At 43.7% G+C, this 19,962-nt stretch overlaps 2 protein-coding genes across 2 annotated transcripts; both read right to left on the minus strand.

The window, feature by feature from the left end:
* Positions 1-2,609: 2,609 nt before the first annotated feature.
* LOC123167253 (probable protein phosphatase 2C 37) lies at positions 2,610-3,186 on the minus strand. Its single transcript, XM_044585082.1, has 2 exons — positions 2,916-3,186; positions 2,610-2,692 (listed from the first exon to the last, which is right to left on the minus strand). The coding sequence occupies exons 1-2, from the start codon at positions 3,184-3,186 to the stop codon at positions 2,610-2,612; spliced, it is 354 nt and encodes a 117-aa protein (XP_044441017.1).
* Positions 3,187-9,378: 6,192 nt separating this feature from the next.
* LOC123165677 (uncharacterized) lies at positions 9,379-10,504 on the minus strand. Its single transcript, XM_044583367.1, has one exon. The coding sequence runs from the start codon at positions 10,438-10,440 to the stop codon at positions 9,610-9,612; it is 831 nt and encodes a 276-aa protein (XP_044439302.1). The 5' UTR covers positions 10,441-10,504; the 3' UTR covers positions 9,379-9,609.
* Between the last annotated feature and the right edge of the window lie 9,458 nt (positions 10,505-19,962).

Raw genomic sequence — 19,962 nt, forward strand, 5'->3', positions numbered from 1 at the left:
CAGGATGCCGCCCCGTGCACGCCGCTTCCCATGCCTTGCCGGGGGTCGTGGCCGGCTGGATCCGGCCGCCCCCTCGACTGGATCGGCGATGAGGTTTGCGGGGGCGGCCTGATCCGCGCGGTGGCTTGGTCCACTGCACGGCGAAGGGCCAGCTAGCACGCGAGGGATGGCGGCGCTTGGAGGTGAGGATGGGGGCGCGGCGGCGGGGTTCTCCGGGGAGGGCGTGCGCCGACGTGGGGATCGGGGATCCGGGGAGGTAGCTCGGCTGCGGGGGGAAGCGGGGGTGTGGCGGCTGCGCGGGCCGAGGAAGGAGGCGGCGGTGGTTGCGCGGGCCGGGGAGGGAGGTAGCGGTGGCTGCACGGGGAGAGGGAGGTGGTGGCCGCGCCGGCCAGGGAGGGAGGCGGCAGTGGTCGCGCGGGCCATGGAGGGAGGCGATGGTGGCGGCGTGGTGTGGTTCGTAGCAGAGGCCAGATGGGATCGGGGGATCGTGGTGAGGGGTGGGTGGAGATTTTTTTTTCCTTTTTTACGTCCACTGTACCGATTCGGGAGTTTGGAAGGATCCCGTCGCTCCTTATATATATCAGTCAAAAAAGTAGAATTTGCGTCTATAGAAATTGCTTGCAACAACAAAAATATATCAATGTTAGTTTCTATGCGCCTAGGCATAATGCATATGCCACCAACGTTGGCTACACAGCCACCACCTGCTCTACCTTCGTGGTAAAGGAACACGTGCAGAACCATCAAAGTATGTGGTACACCTAGCAAGCGACATGGAGGACCAACGGGACATGCTAGCAACACAATGGAGGCACACCCATTGGGATGACCAAACTAAAACATCGGCACAACGTAGAGACCAATTGTTTTCATTTAACTGATTTGGGATTATACAAAAATAAAGAAAAATGAGACGAATTAGAACATAGGTTGGATAAGGAAGTTTTGGGGTCAATTCGTGCAGTTGGCTGACGTGTTTTTGCATGTCATTGTTGTTCCCAAAGAGGTCATGCATTTGAGGTAAGGGCAGCAACAATAATCTTCTAAAGATTGGTGTGGCAATCCTCCATGGGTGACGGGAACCGCGGCCATCTAATGTCATAATGTGCCATCAGTGCTCTCTTGTAGTGGAAAGGGTGATCCATCAACATGGGGTGCTACAGAGATGGCATGTCCTCGAGATTGAGGAACCACATGGGAGAAGAGTGAGATGGATAGCGAGCAGCCGAGATGAATTTGACGCTCATGTTAATTAATTTGAGACAAAAAATGGAACAAGAAGAGGGTTTAGTGGAGACGTTGTTCCGTATAGGGCGGCGGTTGGAAAAGGATTTGCCAAAAATTGTCAGCCATGGGATGAAATAGGAAACTAATGATCCATTGTTGGTTTTGTAATAGAGGATACCCCGTGTTGCTACAGAAATTAGTTTATGAAAAATTTAGTTGATAACATGAGAACCAAAATTAAAGTGTCATATGACTTATTATATTGGATTATGTATAGTTGTAACTATATTAATTTTATATAAGTAGAATAATCAATGAAAATCATTTTCTCATGCATGGTTGAATGTTGTGGTGGGCCTTTTGCCATGCATGAGTGCATGCTGAGGTGGGCATTATCCTATTCATAGTTGTATGATGAGGTGGCATGCTTGCATGTTGTGACAAATAAGTTAGTGACAATGACTCCCTTAGGTATATAGCATTAGACACAAGATACCTGGGAACAACTAATCAGGGGTATCCCCTTGCTGGGCTGCCGGGGCGCGCTTGGAACTTGTCACTCGTGGAGTACGGGTCAGCTAGGGGCTCGCAAAAGAGCCAAGTGTTGTTTTCTCCGTTATTTTTCTTATGAATTGCTTTCTGCATTTTCCTAGATCCCCCGTACCCAAATTTCCCATGTCTGTAATACAGTTCAGTTGTATTGACTAATTAACTGATTAGGTACATGTTGCATTGAGTAGTACAAGTTGCAACAAGTCAGGAGTATAGGTTAAAACTGCAGCACATTTGTGCTTGGCATCTATAACATGTGAAGCACATGTGTGCTTGGCCATGAAGCACACATGTCTCTTCAACGTCACATAGTAGATTCATTAAATAGAGAGCAAAACTTACTCTAGGCGCGAGTAGATTACCCACACGGGAAGTACAAGTATGTTTGAGTGTGAAGTACAACTTCGTTACCATTGGAAGCACATGTTTATTATCTTCTGGAAGAAAAATTATGCCCAAAAATGATTTCGTTGAAATTTATTAAGATCTTATCTAATTTCAAATATCTCAATGCGAGGAACACAATGATGGAACCAGTTCGTAATTTGGATGCTCAAGTTGCAAAATATTTTATTTTGAAAGTCAGATCTCAAAAAAAAAGTTGTACATCCTCTTCCCAGCCTCCCTTCGTAAAAATTCACCAAAACTTTAGCGCTACTTATCGCCATGAGAGTTTGGTGATTTTCCAGGGGTGTCCGTTAACAAGGATTTCCACCATACGAAGTAGTTCCGTTTTTGTTTTGTGGAGCAACTACCTTGTTTCATATTAGCCCATTAGGCCTGCACCTTGCTTCAAATATGTAGTTAGCACTCAAGCAAAAGAAATGGACCTAAGCCAGGTAATACCAGAGCGCTGGTGGGTGTAACACACATGCAAATTTGTTTGCTTGAGTGCTAACTGCAAACACCAAACCTGTATCAGATAAGTTCAGCAGGTTTGAGAGATAACCACAAACAAAGCTATCGCGAAGAAAACTAATGGGAACACTAAGCAACGAACATATATGTGACCAACATATTTTGTACATTTCCAATCATCCATGTCTATTATAAATCTCAAACCATGGCAATGTTTCACCCACATCAAGTCTAAGTTGCAAAGGAGATGATGACCTCATGCAATCTGCATAGCTAACCTCTCGCTTTCAGATCAAGTACAACAACACTAATGTCATCATGGCTATGCTTGCAGATTGCCATGTTCTTTAGGAGGGTTGCAGCATTGTTGCAGCCAACCTCTTCCTCTTGTCCTATCAGTGCACCCTCTCTAGGAGCACCTTGGTTATTCTTGTTTTCAAATTCTAGGCAATTCCTCACGGCATTGCAGGCGATCTGGTTCTTGATGACATCCCACAAGCCATCGCTCGCGAGGATCAGACAGTCGTCATCCTCCGATCTAGTCGTCATGGTTATATCTGGCTCACATATCACTGCAGGCTTAAGGAGCTTGTGCCCTGCAAGTATAGTTCACTACGGATTCTAGAAGCATCAAATGAAATATGTACTAAAAAAGTATACTTCTTGTACAAATGAATGAACTTGTGAAAACTAAATAAACAACTGGAATAACTCTTTAGAAACTATTAAGGGAAACAACACTCATATATTGGCAAAAACCAAGAACAGAAATCTGATCATAAAATATTTCATAAAAACATCAATGTTCTATGCACATCGATCAACATTCATTTGAGTTTTATAAGGAATATGAATGCAACAATACATGATAACATCCTTGCTAGAGGTAACTGTGTTAAAATGATACGAAGTCATGATTGTCCAAATGAAATATTATTTTATAAATGATATCTTCCGCTATTCTATTTATACACAAGGTAACAATTTGGTTCAGCTATGAATGCCTTCAAATAATTTTCTACGTTACAATAGTGTTATGGATAACACGAATCATTTTTTATTCTCATGCAAATAAACATCTCCATAGGCAAACTACTCATGTATGCTACATATTTAGGAAACTTGCATTAAGCAGAGCTATGGTTTAATCAAGGCGACGTGGCACCCCTCCCCCCCCCCCCCCCCCCCCCCCCCCCCAAGCGCATCATCCAATTGGTGTATACCGCTTCGGAGCTAGCTAGGGATTGGAACAATCTCACCAAAGATGATGGAACCGGAGCTTGAAGGAGACAAGGTAATGGATCTGGAACAACACAACCTTGGGGAGGAGCTCCCTTTGCTTCTTCCTTCAATCTTCCTCTTCTTCCCTTCCTCTCTTAGTTTTCTCTCTTCTCCATTGGAGGATGAACTGATTTTCGTCGCATTTGGTGGTGAATGCTGGATGGAGGGTAAAGCATCCCCCTCCACTCACGTGCAAAGTCCAAAATAATCCTAGGTCATAACCCTAATGGGTAGTGAGCTTTTGCATCTCTTTGGGATGCCTAAAAGGCTTCAAATGGTAATCTCCTCATAGCCCATATGAGGAGGATATCCCAACAAATATCCCACTCCGACTCATGAGGGGAGCACCGCCATGTCCGCTACCTTGCAACATACTAGTAGCTTCTCATTTGGCAGTATTTTGGTCATAATATCCAAACCATTGTCGTCGGTATGGATCTTCTCAAGTTTCAGCAACTTGGAACTCACAACATCTCGAATCCAGTGATAGCTCACATCAATGTGCTTGGTTCGAGAGTATTCTTGTAAATCCGTGAACATTTTAAATTCACAAACAATTAAACATTGCTATTTAAATAAAGAACATATATTAAAATTGTGCAAACTGTTTTTCAAATTCATCATTCACGAAAGTTTTTTCCATATTCGTGAACTATTTTTGTGTTCGTGAACATATTTCAAATTTATCATTTGTGAACAATATTGTTGGTTTGCGAACATATTTTCTTTTCTTTCGAAATTTATCATTTACAAACATTTTTTTAAATCATGAAATTTTCCAAATTCATTGTTCGCAATTTTTTTTCAAATTCGTTGTGCGAGAACATTTTCCGAAGTCGCGAACATTTTTTCCGTATTCACAAACGATATTTGTGGCTCACGAACATATTTTCAAATTTATTTATTCTTTAACAGTATTTTTTTTAAGTTGCAAACATTCGTTTCGTATTCGTGAACATTTTTTGTTGTCCGCGGACATATTTTCAAATTTATTGTTCGTGAACATATTTTCTTTTCTAATGAAATTTATGGTTCACAAACATTTTCTTAAATTTGCGAATATTTTTTTCAAATTCATCGTTCGCGAATTTTTCTTCAAGTTGCGAACATTTTTCCATATTCGCGAACATTTTTATAAACTAGTGAACATTTGTTTTAAAGTCATGAACATTTTTTGAAACCATGAATTTGAATTTATTTGCATATTTCCATCGCTGGTCGTCGCATTGGAGGGCCCCCTTCTAACATGTCACGAGTCAACCACGCCTGCTGGCTGGTCAGGTGGGGTTAGACAGATTTTGGATATGAATGACACACTGCACTTCGAGGACCTGGATGCCGATTTTCATAGTTTGAGGACATACATAACACCACTAAAATAGTTGAGGGACCTACAATGCTTGCCTTCATTCTAATGTAGAGACATTCAATAGGACTCCTGTCTCATAAAACAGAAAAGAAAATGGAGAATACCTTTTGTTAATCCACATAATGATACAACAAAATATTAAGCACATTCCATAAGAAATATAGTACGCATTTAATCCTACCACATAATGGACAGATTATGACGTGTTTAAGTTCACCAAAACAATACCCCATCGGCGCTCCTTTTAGCACTTCTTTTGCTTAGGCAATTTTGACAAGAGTACAACAACCTGATGAACCATCACAACACAATCAAACTTCAAATTTCACACATACATGTGTGTTCTAAGAGCAAGCATCACTGTTTGCTGAATGAAGAATTTAAGATTGAGGCACTAATTCAAGCAAACAAGATTAGAACTGCAGAATTTGTAGGACCTCAAGGTGATAAAAAATTATTAACATGTTGAAACAAACAGGAACTATGCCACATGGTCCGAAAGCTGCTGAGATCCTTCTCTATAGTAATAACGCTATGGCTAGTACCCGCAAAATTCTATACCAACAATAACACCATGAACCATCAGAGCCTGCGGGTTATAAACAAATGAGCAGGTGGATCCATAGCCTCATTAGATAAAAGTAGAACACAAACTAGCAACGACTAAGATCCAGTCTATCCTGTGTCTCATCAATAAGAGCGCCAATGACATTTGATCAATGCTGGATCTGACTACTGAGATAAAGTTCACAATATGAATACAAAATAGCACTCCCTCTGTCCCAAAATAAGCATCATTGATTTAGTACAAAGTTAGTACAACTCTGCTCTAAATCAACAACACGTATTTTAGGACGGAGGGAGTAATTTCTAAGTGGCATGATGTGACAAACCAATTAAGACATGATGAAGCTCCATCCATGGATTAACAATTAATGTATTAGGGGAACATGCCTTCTCTTTTATTGACTAATTTCCAACTAAGTGAGTTCAGTCATGAGGTGTTGGTGTTTGTATAGAAATAAGTTAGCAAGCATGTGAACCTTTTCTTCGACCACTATCAATTTAGCAAACTAGACAATGTGGCCCAAGTACCATGTACTTGGCATATTTCTTAAATTTTGCCCAGGAATCCTTTTGATAGCATATGTCTACTCTCCAGCCACAAGCATTACCTGAGTATTAAGAAGACAACCGTTCACATCAGCAAGTACCTTCAGATCCAAGGGAGAGTGTCCCGCCAGGCACCACCTCCTGTTCCACCACCAGCATCAACAAACATCAATTCCCAAGAGACAACAAAGGCAAAGCACGGACTGCGAGCCAGAAAAGGCAAAGCATGGAGCCTCAGGGTGGCATATGCAAGAAGCGTCAAGAAAATTAGCACAACGTCCTGCACGACCTAAATTAGCACAAAACCCACAACAGCCAGAATGAGAACACCAGGCTGAATTTGAATCAGCAAGAGTGACAATATCTATTGCATCTGCACCAGGCTACAAGAAGAGAAAAATTCTCAATGCTCGAACCCAAAAACTAAGCATTCACAATGCTCTAGGAAAAATAACAGTGGGGAAGCATAAAGGAAGATCAATGATCAGGTGCAGATTTGGCTTCAAGCATGAACCTCTAATATCTACAGCATAACCAAACCAAACCAGCAGTTTTCCAAATATGTGAAGTATAGCAAGACATTATCAAAAATCTTCCAAATCTCACAACAGCAACCATATAGAATGTGATCGTGTTTAGTTAAATATCACAACAACAGCAACCGAGCTAGCTCATGCGCTTTGTTTTCTAATCAATTTCAACACAATTATACATGGCTTAGGAATCTGCAATAATACTCGTTTGGGAAGAGCTGCAGGAGATAAAGCATCCATACTCACAGGAGAGCAGCAGATCTGCAGGCTGAGCATTCGTGGGAAGGTGAACTGTGGCGACACAAATGTAGCTCGAGGAAAGAAGACCCCTAGGTTGAACCCCGCGCTCCTCTTCGCTTCCCACAAGGCCACAAACACTGCATTAGCAGATTGATTAGAGTACCAATTCCTCAGGTTTAGGGTTTAGGCTTTAGACTTTAGGCTTTAGGCTTTAGGCTTTAGGCTTTAGGGTGACGATCATGCAAAAGGTATTACCAGCATACATTGTTATGGATGAGATATGGATTGTGAGGGTGACGACAGATACTGGTTACGATGTTGGAGCTCCTCTATGAAACTAGCAGCCTGGATTTCACTGACAATATGCAGCAATCTTCTAAAATCTCGTAGAAGGAATAGTTAGGACTTAGAACTGAAGTATATTATCAAAATGACTAATTGTAATTTCTGATTATAGAAGTACAAAAATATGGTTGACTTAGTTTAGCAGACTGATTAAGAAAATTAACTTTCTGAATATAAACACACTCAGATAAGAAAATCGAAATGGGGCATCATACCATCCAGAGCCGAGCGATGGAAACAATATGGTGAAAATGATTCCATAGGAGGTACCTTTCATGGCTTCCCAAACTCATCCAATGCTCTGGTCAGTTCTTGTACTACAATGTTCTAGGTCTCAATGTTTGGTCTTTGAATAAATAAACACCTGTGAGACTATTTCGAGCAGATTGGAGGATTAACTAATAACTATCAACATTACTCCTACATGTTATTGTGCACATATGTTAACAAAGCCGATCCAGCTGTAGGTTTAGGCTCATGTGGTTGCCAAATAAAATGAGTCATCTGACAATAAACATATCTTGTATCTTCTCATTTCATCCACAGTAACAGGAATCTACTCCCTCCAGTTGGAGAAGAAACGTAAAGAGAGAAAATGAGGCAGCACGTACCTTGCAGCCGGCTGGGATAATCTCGGCGGAGGAATAAGAGCAGCACATCAGCCTGGGACCTATCAGGGTGATGTGACAGCATGTCAGGATGGCAGGGAGAGCCGCTGGTGGCTGTATATAGGTCCAACATTATATAACATGAAAAAAAAATATCAACAAGGTCATGACCAAAATTCAGTACCAAGAGGTATGCACATATTGCATCACAGAGTATGGTCTTGCTTATGGGCTCTACACATATTCTTTTTTAAAACAAATACATGATATGCACATAAGACACAACATATGGTAAGACTAAGAAGTCGTGAAAGAAATCAGTGCACTCAGCGGTAAAAAGGATGTAGTCTGCCACCGCTGTTGACTTGCTGCGGTCCACTTCCTCCGGCTGAACCTCCTATTGCATCTTCCCTGGTTGCCGTTGTCATCTCATCAAGGCGTGTTGGGATGTGCCACAACCAGAATCAACAGATCCTCATGCCACCTCGCCTTTGATACTGCTAACCTAGAAAACAAGGATTATTGGAACTAGTGGTTAGCTCCCAGTTTTGCCAAGATATTTTAAGCAAGACCGAAGCAATTACAGTGTTCAAAATTTTCCATGAGCATTTGCATCCCTGTTTCGAACGTTATCATTCCGCACATACAAAAGCACAGAGTATGCGCTAATGGAATGTACATGATCTAATACATAATTCAAGATTTAGGTTCATCATCGATAAGATAAATAATATATGAGATGATCAAAGTAATAGTTGCCTAGCATGTTGTAGGTTCTCAACAATGGTAGTACTAACTCTGGCAAACAAGCAACAGCAGTCATAAGTACGTTTCGTTCGAGAAATGAATCTGATAAAACGAAACATGATAACCTTGCAAAGGTTTGGCAGAATATCACACTGCTGTGGCAAGAGGGCACACACAAAGCAACACTTCAGACAGCATGGGAATAGAGAAATATCAAAGCACAAAAGCTCTAGCCGTGTTGAATCATGAGGCTAGAAACGGAATAGACACCCAGCGATATGATGAAGAAAAGAAACAACAGCAATATGAAGAAACCTTTGTACGTATTTTTCCCATTCAAAAGTGGGAATCATAAGAGCAAAACACCGACAGTCGCTCTTTAGCCAAGAGCTCGACAGAACAGAGAGCTGCAGCACAGAACATGATCATTAGAATAAAGAGCACACCAGCAAGCACATTTGTAATAGCGAAACAGAATGCTCTTGAAAACCTGATGGGCATCAATAGAACAGCGACGACAATATTGCGACAGCAAAACATATTTGCACCTTGGTGTTCAACAGGGCGAGCATACCGATAACATAGATAGATACAGACATAATAAAGATGGGCCTACAACACAGATAGATAACCACCAGTACTAGGCCATAACAGGCACTGCTAGATAGTTAGATTAGATAGAAAATGGACCATCTTCCACTTGGCATTCTCAGCTCTCGCTCCAACGCTGAGAAAATCAGTCTTCGTCTTCAGACTCGGAATCATCATCGTACTCAGAATCATCATCATACTCAGCATCATCATCTGAGTCGACATACTCGATGTAACCCAGCGTGGCTTGATCAGCATCAGGGGCACAAACAGTGATACTGACATCTTCAATGATCTTGGCCCACTGTGCCTTGGTCCATGCATTGATCTTTTTCCTCGCTTCAACGTAGTCATAGTCGACCTCAAAGTAGCCATATTTGTCGACCGAATCGCGGACCTTTTTCTGGTACTCCTCAAAATCGTCGTCAATCCTCTTGAAGAGCTCCAGATCGCTCTGGTGGCGCAGCCTCCTCTCTGCAATCTCCTCCGGAGTGTACAGGTCGGCCAGATCATCCAGGTAGTCGATGCTGGGAAGGTCATTCCTCTTCAGTGCCAGGATGAGCTTGACATCATCCGCCGGCACCTTAAACTTGCCCTTGTTGCCACCTGATGCTGATGCTGCTTCTGCTGCTGCTGCCGCCGTAGGGGCCATGGTACTCTTCTTGGCGAGGACGACGGCCGACAGCTTCGCCTCCCCCAGCATCTTGTCAATCGCTGCCTCCCTCCTCTCGAACTTGAACAGATTGTACGCCTCTGGGTCATCTTGTCCAGCCGCGGAAGGAAGATCGATCCAACCCTCAGGCAGCTGATCACCCTCCTTGTAGCTGGATCCGGCGGCTGCCTTCCTCTTGGAGGGGAACCGCGTCGCCGGACCATGGTCGCCGGCCTCCATAGATTTGGATTTGGGGGCGGTGCACGGCCTCAGCATCCACTTCCCCGCCGCCTCCATCGAAAGCTCCTCCTCCTTACCCGCCATCCGAAGCACAATCGACAAGATTGCCCTCTACCGGCGATGTTGGATTTCGAGGTTGGTTGCTTGCTTGCTTGCACAATCGATCTATATAGGGGAGAGGAAGGAACCCTAGCCGAGCGAGCCCCTCCTTCTGGACGCAGTCGGTATCGGACCCGCCAGCCAAGTCCACTGACGACACGCTGGGCCGGGCCCTTGCCGCTGCCTTTCCGGTTTTTTTCCCTTCCTGAAAAAAAATAATGCTTCCTCCATCTATACAAAAATCAAAGGTGTTTTAATCTTTTTTCGACAAAGGGTGGATTTTATTAACTCAAAATGAAGCATCAAGGGGATACAAATACATTGAGCACACACCCGGCCTCTGCATAACCAGGATGCACACAGCCAACACCAACACACACAAAAGAGAAAAAAAACGCCAGCAAAGAGCAAAGTCTCAAGCTATGCCTAAGCGAGGGAAAAGAAAAAGAAAAAACACTCTGAAACGATCAAAACAACGGTTGATAAACTATATCAACGACCATATCCGCACCAACCATCTCTTGACAGAACAAGCGCAACGAGAAAGTTTCTTCAACGGCAACGCCTTCAGGAAGGAAACGACGCTTAAACGTCGCCGTCACTGGACCCGACCAACAAAGGTCAGACTCTAGGTTTTCACCCTGAAGAACAAGTCCGAGCATATCCGAGCAATGCCTTCATCAAGGTAACGACGCAAAAACATCGCCATCGCCAGGTATAACCAATTCAGGTCAGACCTAGGGTTTTCACCCCGGAACTCGAGACCGGGTACTCGAGAAGCACCACCAAATCAAAGTCATCATGTTGTCGCCACAACTTTCCGCGATCCCAGCAGCTAAAAGTGAGGCACAGTCTTTACATGCCGGCATGGCTTGCCGCTGCACAACCATCTCCTCTGCGTCAAGCCGTCGTCCATAGAATTTATCTCACCGCTGAATGCAAACTGGCCGGATTGAGAGCCACCGAAACTCCCAATGGAGCCTTCCGGTTACATCACACAACCTCGCCAGTGCGAGCTGCTGGCAACAACCAGTGTTTTAATCTATGGGGGAAAAAATCAAAAGGTTTCTCTGGTTGATCAAGTTCATAGAGAAAATTATATCATAACAAATAAATAAATTATAAAATATATGTCGTGATACATGTGTGGTCTCATAGTTATTGATGTTTTGCTCTAGTAGCAAACGTGCCCGTGCGTTGCAAGGGAAGAAAAAAACATCACCGCTGATACACAAACTCGACAAAATTAGCACATCCATTCAAATCTTTCATGATGCCGCACAACAAATAATATGATAAGTCGTGTTGCGCAAAACATAAAGGTGGGATGGTTTTTGTGTCTACTTAGAAATGAAAAAAAAAGGTTGATGATAAATCTAAGTTGCAGGAAACTACCTATGGCTGCATGCTGGATTGTTGGCAGAACCCCCAACATACACTACACAACGCAATTCACCACAAGTGACATGTATCATTCAGAACTGAACGAGCAAATGCCCTCTAATCTCCCCTCTGATCTATATGGCAGAATTGTTGATATCCCTCATCCAATCTTCCTTCTTACAAACAACCAAACAAATGAAGGGTTAATAGATACAACTGCTAAATACTGAGAATGGCGCTCACAAATGAAGATTGAACCTGCAAAATCAACATCGATGAACAAATACGACGTCAAGCAATAGACTAATTTCTTCAATATGGTAACATAACAATTAATTAGTTTGGGATTTGGAGTATCCATACAGTATGACACACTTTTACGGGAATAAAATCCAGAAGGATACACTGTTTTGAAAATAAAATCCAGTGTGACACACACAAACTGCATGAAAATGAAATTGCGGATGAGAATCAAAAGAGGGATAATGGATCTTATAGTTAGGGAACCACTTTAGAAGTATCCTTATCTATCCCCCGTCAGCCAAGCTCCACCTGCCCACTATCACAACAACAAAAAAAGAGTAAATGTACATAGCATTTAGGCAGAAGGAAAAAGACAGAGGGACTGGAAGAGCACAAGTAGGTCATGAGCTCACATAAAGTTGACAGAGGGAGATGAGGAATAAGCACCGGTCACCGCCGAGGGACACGTACCCCTAAGGTCGCTGACGCCTCCTGTTGTACGTTGAAGTGATCATCCCTAGACTGAGGCAGAGACAAATTGAGGACACGAACTCATATCACTACCTGGGACGGGCGCCAGAGGTTGCCGAAGGCGAGGCCTGAGTGTTTTGAGGCGGTGATGAGATGACATGAATGAGTGGTAACCCCCTGGACTGAGATTAACAAAATCAGTGCACATGAAAGGGGATAGGACCCTAGTCTCTCGATCAGTTCCTCTTTTCTCTTCAAAAACCCGATAAAAATAACCATGCGGACGCGACACGCGAGACCAAAGTAGTGCGTTGAGATGTGCGTCTCCGAATTAGATGGACGGAAAATTCAACTTAAGACAAATTGAAAAACAGTCAACTAAAAATTTGAAAATTGTAAACCGAAGGTTTTAAGGAGCAGTTTGGCTAATTCACATCTAGATGATTTTTCTTATGTCACATTTAACTTGCCTACCGTACGATCAAGGCTGTAGGATTCGTGCAAAACTGTTTTTTTTTTGTCCGGTGTCGCAGTGTCCCTCGCGCTGGAAACGAGTCCCTTTCTTTGTGTTATGCCGGTGGCAGTTTTCCTGTTGTACGTGCCTGCTGATGTGAATGGGGCGGTTATTTTATATGGGCTCCAAGTTTTTTTTTTTCAAGCATGTCTACGATATGAATGTAGAATTCAAAGAGTTGATTCTCAAAAAGAAAAAAATCCAAAGAGTTAAGCTCTCATACATATTCTCCTCGAGCCTTCTACTCTAGTTTCTCATTGTGTTTATTTTTTTTTTTGCTTTTTTGTTTTTGTTGTTTCATTTCAAATTTATGATTTTTTTTTGTAATTCAATTTCTTCTCCTTTTAATTTTTTTTCATTGTTTTTTTAGTACATGAACACTTTTTGAAGTGTGCGAACACTTATTAAAGTACATGAAATTTAAAATTGTGAACAAATTTTTTCATTTTGATTTTCTTAAATTCATTAACATTTTAAGAATATTTGAACACTTTAACAATGTCTCATCTAAGTTGTGTTATGTCCGATCTATTTGTTGTATTTTTTGGTCCAAATTTGATCCCACTTTGTTTTGTTGCGCGTGCCCTGAGTCGTTGCGATGTCCCATTGTCGTCCATTTTTGTTAGGCCCATTTTTTGTTTTTTCCTGATCATTTTTTATGGTCTGTTTTTGTCGTTTGTTATTGGCCTGCTTTGTAGAGCGAAATAGACATGGTGCTTTGCTTGCTACCTCTTTTTATCATTTTCATTCTGCGGTTGCTTTGCCTCCTTCTATTTTTCTCTTTGTATTCCATTAGTTCAACACCTTTTATATGCAGCCGTTTTTTGTTATTTTTGCCTTGGTTACAAGTTCACCCTCAATTTGTAACTGGACCAATCATTGTTTCGCCTTAGCTACAAGTCCACTATTAACTCGCAACTGTACCCAACCTTTTATTTTCTTCAATTGCAAGTTCACCTTCGACTCGCAACCAGGCTTGATGTTTCCTTTGTATCGCAACTAAGCTCGAATTTTTTTGGCGTCAGTTGCAAGTCCAACCTCACCTTGCAACTCGGTTAGGTTTTTTTCACTTCAGTTGCAAGTCCATCATCGACTCGGAACTAGGGGCTGATTTTTTGGTCCTAGTTGCAAGTCAATCACCGACACGCAACTAGGGGGTGTTTGTGTTTGTCGAGGGTCCCCAGATGCATATTGACCATTGACTCGAAACTAGGGGAGTGTGTGTTTGTCGAGGGTCCGCAAGTTGCATGTCGACCATCGCCTCGCAACTAGTGTGTGTGTGTGTGTGCGCGCGCGTGTGTGTCTGTGTTTGTCAATGGTCCCTAGTTGCAAGCCAACAGCCGACTCACAACTAGGGTGTGTGTGTGTTTGTCGAGGGTCCCCAGTTGCAAGTCGACCATCGACTCGCAACTATGGGGTTGTGTGTGTTTGTCCGGGCCCCCAGTTCCAAGCCGACAGTCGACTCGCAACTAGAGGTGTGTGTTTGTTTGTTGGGCCCCCCAGTTGCAAGCTGACCATCCAACTCGCAACTACGGGGTGTGTGTGTGTTTGTCACGGCCCCAGTTGCAAGCCGACCATTGACTCGCAACTAGGTGTATTTGTGTGTTTACTAAGGTCCCCAGTTGCATGTCAACCATCACCTCGCAACTAAGGGTGTGCGTGTTTGTCGAGGGCTCCCAGTTGCAAGCCAACCATTGACTCACAATTGGGGGGAGTCGAGAGGAGTGTCTTTCTACGGGTCCAGTTGCAAGTCAACAATCGACTCGCAACTAAGGGTGTGTGTTTGTTGGGGCCCCAAGTTGCATGTCAACCGTCGAGTCGCAACTAAGTGGGGGTGTGTGTTTGTTTGGCCCACTAGTTGTAAGCTGACCATCGACTCGCAACTAAGGGAGTGTGTATTTGTTTGGGCCGGCAGTTGCATGTCAACCATTGACTCGCAACTAAGTGTGTGTGTGTGTGTGTGTGTGTTGGGGCCCCCTAGTTGCAAGCGGACCATCGACCCGCAAGTACGGGTGTGTGTGTGTTTGTCGAGGGTCCCAGTTGCATGTCAACCATCGACTTGTAACTAGGGTGTGTGTGTGTGTGTGCAGTGGCGGAGCTACATGCAATGCTGAGGGGCCACTGCCCCCCCCCCAGCTGTAGCATACTTTCTGAAGGAAAAAAATTAAGAGCCTTAAAATAAAAAAATGTTCTCATTTGGCCCCCCCAAAGGTGCATATTTTTCCTTTGCCCCCCCTTTGAATCTCCGCTAGCTCCGCCACTGTGTGTGTGTGTGTGTTTATCGGTGCCCCCAGTTGCAGGTCGAGCATCAACTCGCAACTAAGGGTGCCTTTGTGTGTTTGTCTAGAGTCCCTAGTTGCATGTTGATCATTGACTCACGACTAGGGGTGTGTGTCAAGCCGACCATCGACTCGCAACTAGATGTGTATGTGTTTGTCAAGGGGCCACAGCTGCATGTCCACCATCGACTCGCAACTAGGAGTGTGTGTGTTTGTCAAGGGTCCACAGTTGCATGTCAACCATCGACTTGCAACTAAGGGTGCTTGTGTTTGTCGAGGGGCCCTCATTTGCAAGCCAACCATTGACTCAACAACTAAGGGTGGGTGTGTTTTGCTGGGGGCCCCAGTTGCAAGCCTGTTGGAGATATGCCCTAGAGGCAATAATGTATGATGATATTTCCTATGTGTTTATGAATAAAGATAGTCCTTGGACATTATCAATGATGTGTATCAGCAAGTACGTGACTTGTTTGTGGGACTATACATTGTATGATGACTGTCCTAAAAAGTCCCTAGTAGAAAGGGTTGTGTGGACGCGCAACCGAATAGACTAGCATATGACACGGTCGATGGCTTGGTCTCACTAGCCATGGAGCATTGGATGCTAACCGGATAGTATATGGACTCGGAAGGATCTGGTCGGATTCGACATAGTCGGATCCGAGTCGAGATAAGGTCCGAGTCGGACAGACCCAACTATGAGACGCAGCGATATGTCATCAGTGAGTCTCTAGTACAACATACGTTCTATGTCCTAAGAACTGAGCTGACGCATGTACTCGGGATGGTGATATACCTGCTTTGGGCTGACCAAACGCTACTCCGTGACTGGGTAGTTACAAAGGTAGGTTTCGGGCTTGTCCAGACCCATGCTGCAAGACATGGTCGAGCAAGATGAGATTTGCCCCTCCGATCAGGAGAGATATACTCTGGGCCCCTCGTGTGATCCGATCAGGATAAGCAAGGCCTTGCGACAAGGATTATGAGATAATCCAGTTTGTGGTCGGCATCACTGGAAGGAGAAAGAGGTCGGGCTAGCACTAGTAGAAAACAGGGCTTTGGTCACAGGGCAATATTCACATTAGTTCCGGTTCAGTCACGAACCGGGACTAATGTGAGCATTGGTCCCGGTTCGTGCGGCCAGGGGCCTGCCGGGCCTCGTGGGGGCATTGGTCCCGGTTCGTCCGGCCCCTTTGGTCCCGGTTGGTGGGACAAACCGGGACCAATGGGCCTCTCTCCTGGCCCACCACCATTGGTCCCGGTTGGTGGCTTGAACCGGGACCAGAGGCTCACCCTTTAGTCCCGGTTCATACCACAAACCGGGACTAAAGGGTTGGTCCTAGTTGCGGTCAGAGTTTAGTCCCACCTCGCCAACCGAAGGGCGCTCACACCAGTTTATAAGCCCGTCCCTCTCTGCCTTGTTGAGCTCCTCTCAAAGTGAAAATAGATGCCCTTATACAGGGAATTTGACCTAAATTCAGAGTAAATTTCTTTGAATTTCATAGAAATTTATTATGAATTTAGGTTGAATTTTCTCTATAGGCGCATCTATGTTCATTTTTTATAGTAAATAAAATAAATAAACCTTAATAAACTAAATAAAATTAAATAAGCCTTAATAAAATTAAATAAAATAAACTATAGTAAATAAAATAAATAAACCTTAATAAAATAAATAAAAATAGCAGCAGTAAAATAAATAAAAATAGCAGCAGTCAAATAAATAAAAATAAAATAAATAAAGTAAAATACATAAGTAATTAGAAACAAAATGGAATAAAATAAATAAGTTTTTTGTTGTAAGTAGAAACAAAACAAAATAAATAAAGCAAAAGAGAAAACAAAAAACAGGGAAAAAAATTATGCCACCTACTGGGCCACCACGGCCTGAATACGACTTGAAACCCATCCATGGGCCAAGATTCAGGCCCGCAGAAGGCCCAGTAGGCCCCACAGGCAAAGAGAACGGTTAGGCCCGAAAGCCTGTAGTTGAGAGGAGCTCGAGAGGGTGGGCGCAGCAGCGCTTATAAACCACTCTCGAGCTCTCTCAACTAGCGAGGTGGGACTAAACTTTTGACGCGGGGCAGCACAAGGCCTTTGGTCCCGGTTGGTGCCACCAACCAGGACTAAAGGGGGGCATTGGTCCCGGTTCGTGGCACAAACCGGTACCAAAGGCCTTTAGTCCCGGTTGGTGCCACGAACCAGGACCAATGAGTTGCCTATATATACCCCATCGCCACAGCAGAGCACTCCACAGTGCTCTGTTTTTTCTGGCCGGCGAGGGGAGGGCATTTGGGTGCTCTAGCTCACCTCCTATGCACATGAGGTGTTCAATGAAATGTCTGAGCCACACTAGTTAATCTTTCTCCTCTCGAAACTCGACCTCCGAGCTCCATTTTCCCCGAGATTTGTCTAGATTTAGCGGTCCGTCACGTCCCGTCCCTGTCTTCACCGCCGTCGATCGCCCATGCCGATCTCGTCGCCAGCACCACCGTGGTGAGCCTCTTGTTATTATCTTCTTTCTGAAAGAAAAAAATTCTTACTTTAGATAGATACTTGTCTAATTGTGTTACTTTTATTATTCCTTCTTATTACATAGTGCGATGGTTTTGGTATCCGCCCCCGTCGGCCCTCGTCCAGTCTATGATTCGGATGTGGTATATATTATATATTATCTTTTTATAACTATTTGGTTCATTTATTGTTTATGACAAATATGCCGACCAACGTGACATAGATTTTATTTATCCAGGAGGTGGTTGAACTGGAAATTCTAACCGACCCTATTGTCGAGAGGTTAAATTTAGTTGAAGAAGAAAACAGTTACTTGAAGGAAAAAATAAAAAAAATTGAGGAGGAGAAGATGATATTGGAGTTGCATGTTGCGGATGTCGTCGATGATCACAAGATCAAGATGGATGCAATGCGCTTGAAGATTAGAAAGATTAGAAAATATGCCATTCATACCGAGGCTTGGTATCATTATGCCGTTGGATCAATTGTTACCTTGGTTGCGATTATGATCGCATTTGTTTTCGCATTGAAATGTTTTACATAGTTTCAATGTATGGTTTAATTAATTAGATGCTCTGGAGAGCTATATATATGTTGTTAGATGAGAACTATGTATGTACTTTGGTTTTAATATGATGATGAACTTCTATTAATTTGGTCACTTAATTATCTATTCATGATGTTCTGTAATGGTTTTTGACACACTTAATTATATATAATGCACGCACATGAACCGGCAATGGATGTACGGTGACAGACACACCTCCGAGTACATTAAGGGCGTGCATGATTTTCTCGAAGTGGCTGAGGCAAACAAGCAAAATGGTTTTATGTGTTGTCCATGCCCTATATGTGGGAATACGAAGTCTTACTCTGACCGGAAAATCCTTCACACCCACCTGCTTTACAAGGGTTTCATGCCACACTATAATGTTTGTACGAGGCACGGAGAAATAGAGGTTATGATGGAAGACGGTGAAGAAGAAGAGGACGATGGCAACTATGTGCCCCCTGAATACGGTGATGCTGCAACGGGGGAAGCTGCTGAAGATCAAGAGGAACCAGACGATGTGCCCAATGATGCTGCAAGGGGGGAAGCTGCTGAAGATCAAGAGGAACCAGTGCCCGATGATGATGATCTCCGCCGGGTCATTGTCGATGCAAGGACGCAATGCGAAAGTCAAAAGGAGAAGCTGAAGTTCGATCGCATGTTAGAGGATCACCAAAAAGGGTTGTACCCCAATTGCGATGATGGCAACACAAAGCTCGGTACCGTACTGGAATTGCTGCAGTGGAAGGCAGAGAATGTTGTGCCTTACAAAGGATTTGAGAAGCTATTGAAAATATTGAAGAAGAAGCTTCCAAAGGATAACGAATTGCCCGACAGTACATACGCAGCAAAGAAGGTCGTATGCCCTCTAGGATTGGAGGTGCAGAAGATACATGCATGCCCTAATGACTGCATCCTCTACCGCGGTGCGTACAAGGATCTGAACGCATGCCCGGTATGCGGTGCATTGCGGTATAAGATCAGACGAGATGACCCTGGTGATGTTGACGGCGAGCCCCCAGGAAGAGGGTTCCTGCGAAGGTGATGTGATATGCTCCTATAATACCATGGTTGAAACGTCTGTTCAGAAACGAAGAGCATGCCAAGTTGATGCGATGGCATAGTGAGGACCGTAAGAAAGACGGGAAGTTGAGAGCACCCGCTGACGGGTCGCAGTGGAGAAAAATCAAGAGAAAGTACTGGGCTGAGTTTGCAGCTGACCCAAGGAACGTATGGTTTGGTTTAAGCGCGGATGGCATTAATCCTTTCGGGGAGCAGAGCAGCAATCACAGCACCTGGCCCGTGACTCTATGTATGTATAACCTTCCTCCTTGGATGTGCATGAAGCGGAAGTTCATTATGATGCCAGTTCTCATCCAAGGCCCTAAGCAACCCGGCAACGACATTGATGTGTACCTAAGGCCATTAGTGGAAGAACTTCTACAACTGTGGAATGGAAACGGTGTACGTACGTGGGATGAGCACAAATAGGAGGAACTTAACCTGCACGCGTTGCTGTTTGTAACCATCAACGATTGGCCCGCTCTCAGTAA

Source organism: Triticum aestivum, chromosome 7D (assembly GCF_018294505.1).
Source record: "Triticum aestivum cultivar Chinese Spring chromosome 7D, IWGSC CS RefSeq v2.1, whole genome shotgun sequence".
NCBI classification, from domain to species: Eukaryota; Viridiplantae; Streptophyta; class Magnoliopsida; order Poales; family Poaceae; genus Triticum; species Triticum aestivum.

Bases quoted from the DNA above. Each gene is read 5' to 3' on its own strand.
- LOC123167253 (XM_044585082.1), bottom strand. From the start codon at position 3,186: ATGACGACTAGATCGGAGGATGACGACTGTCTGATCCTCGCGAGCGAT. The intron at 2,693-2,915 runs GTTAGCTATGCA...TATCTGATACAG, and splicing joins ACTTGATCTGAAAGCGAGAG to GTTTGGTGTTTGCAGTTAGC.
- LOC123165677 (XM_044583367.1), bottom strand. From the start codon at position 10,440: ATGGCGGGTAAGGAGGAGGAGCTTTCGATGGAGGCGGCGGGGAAGTGG.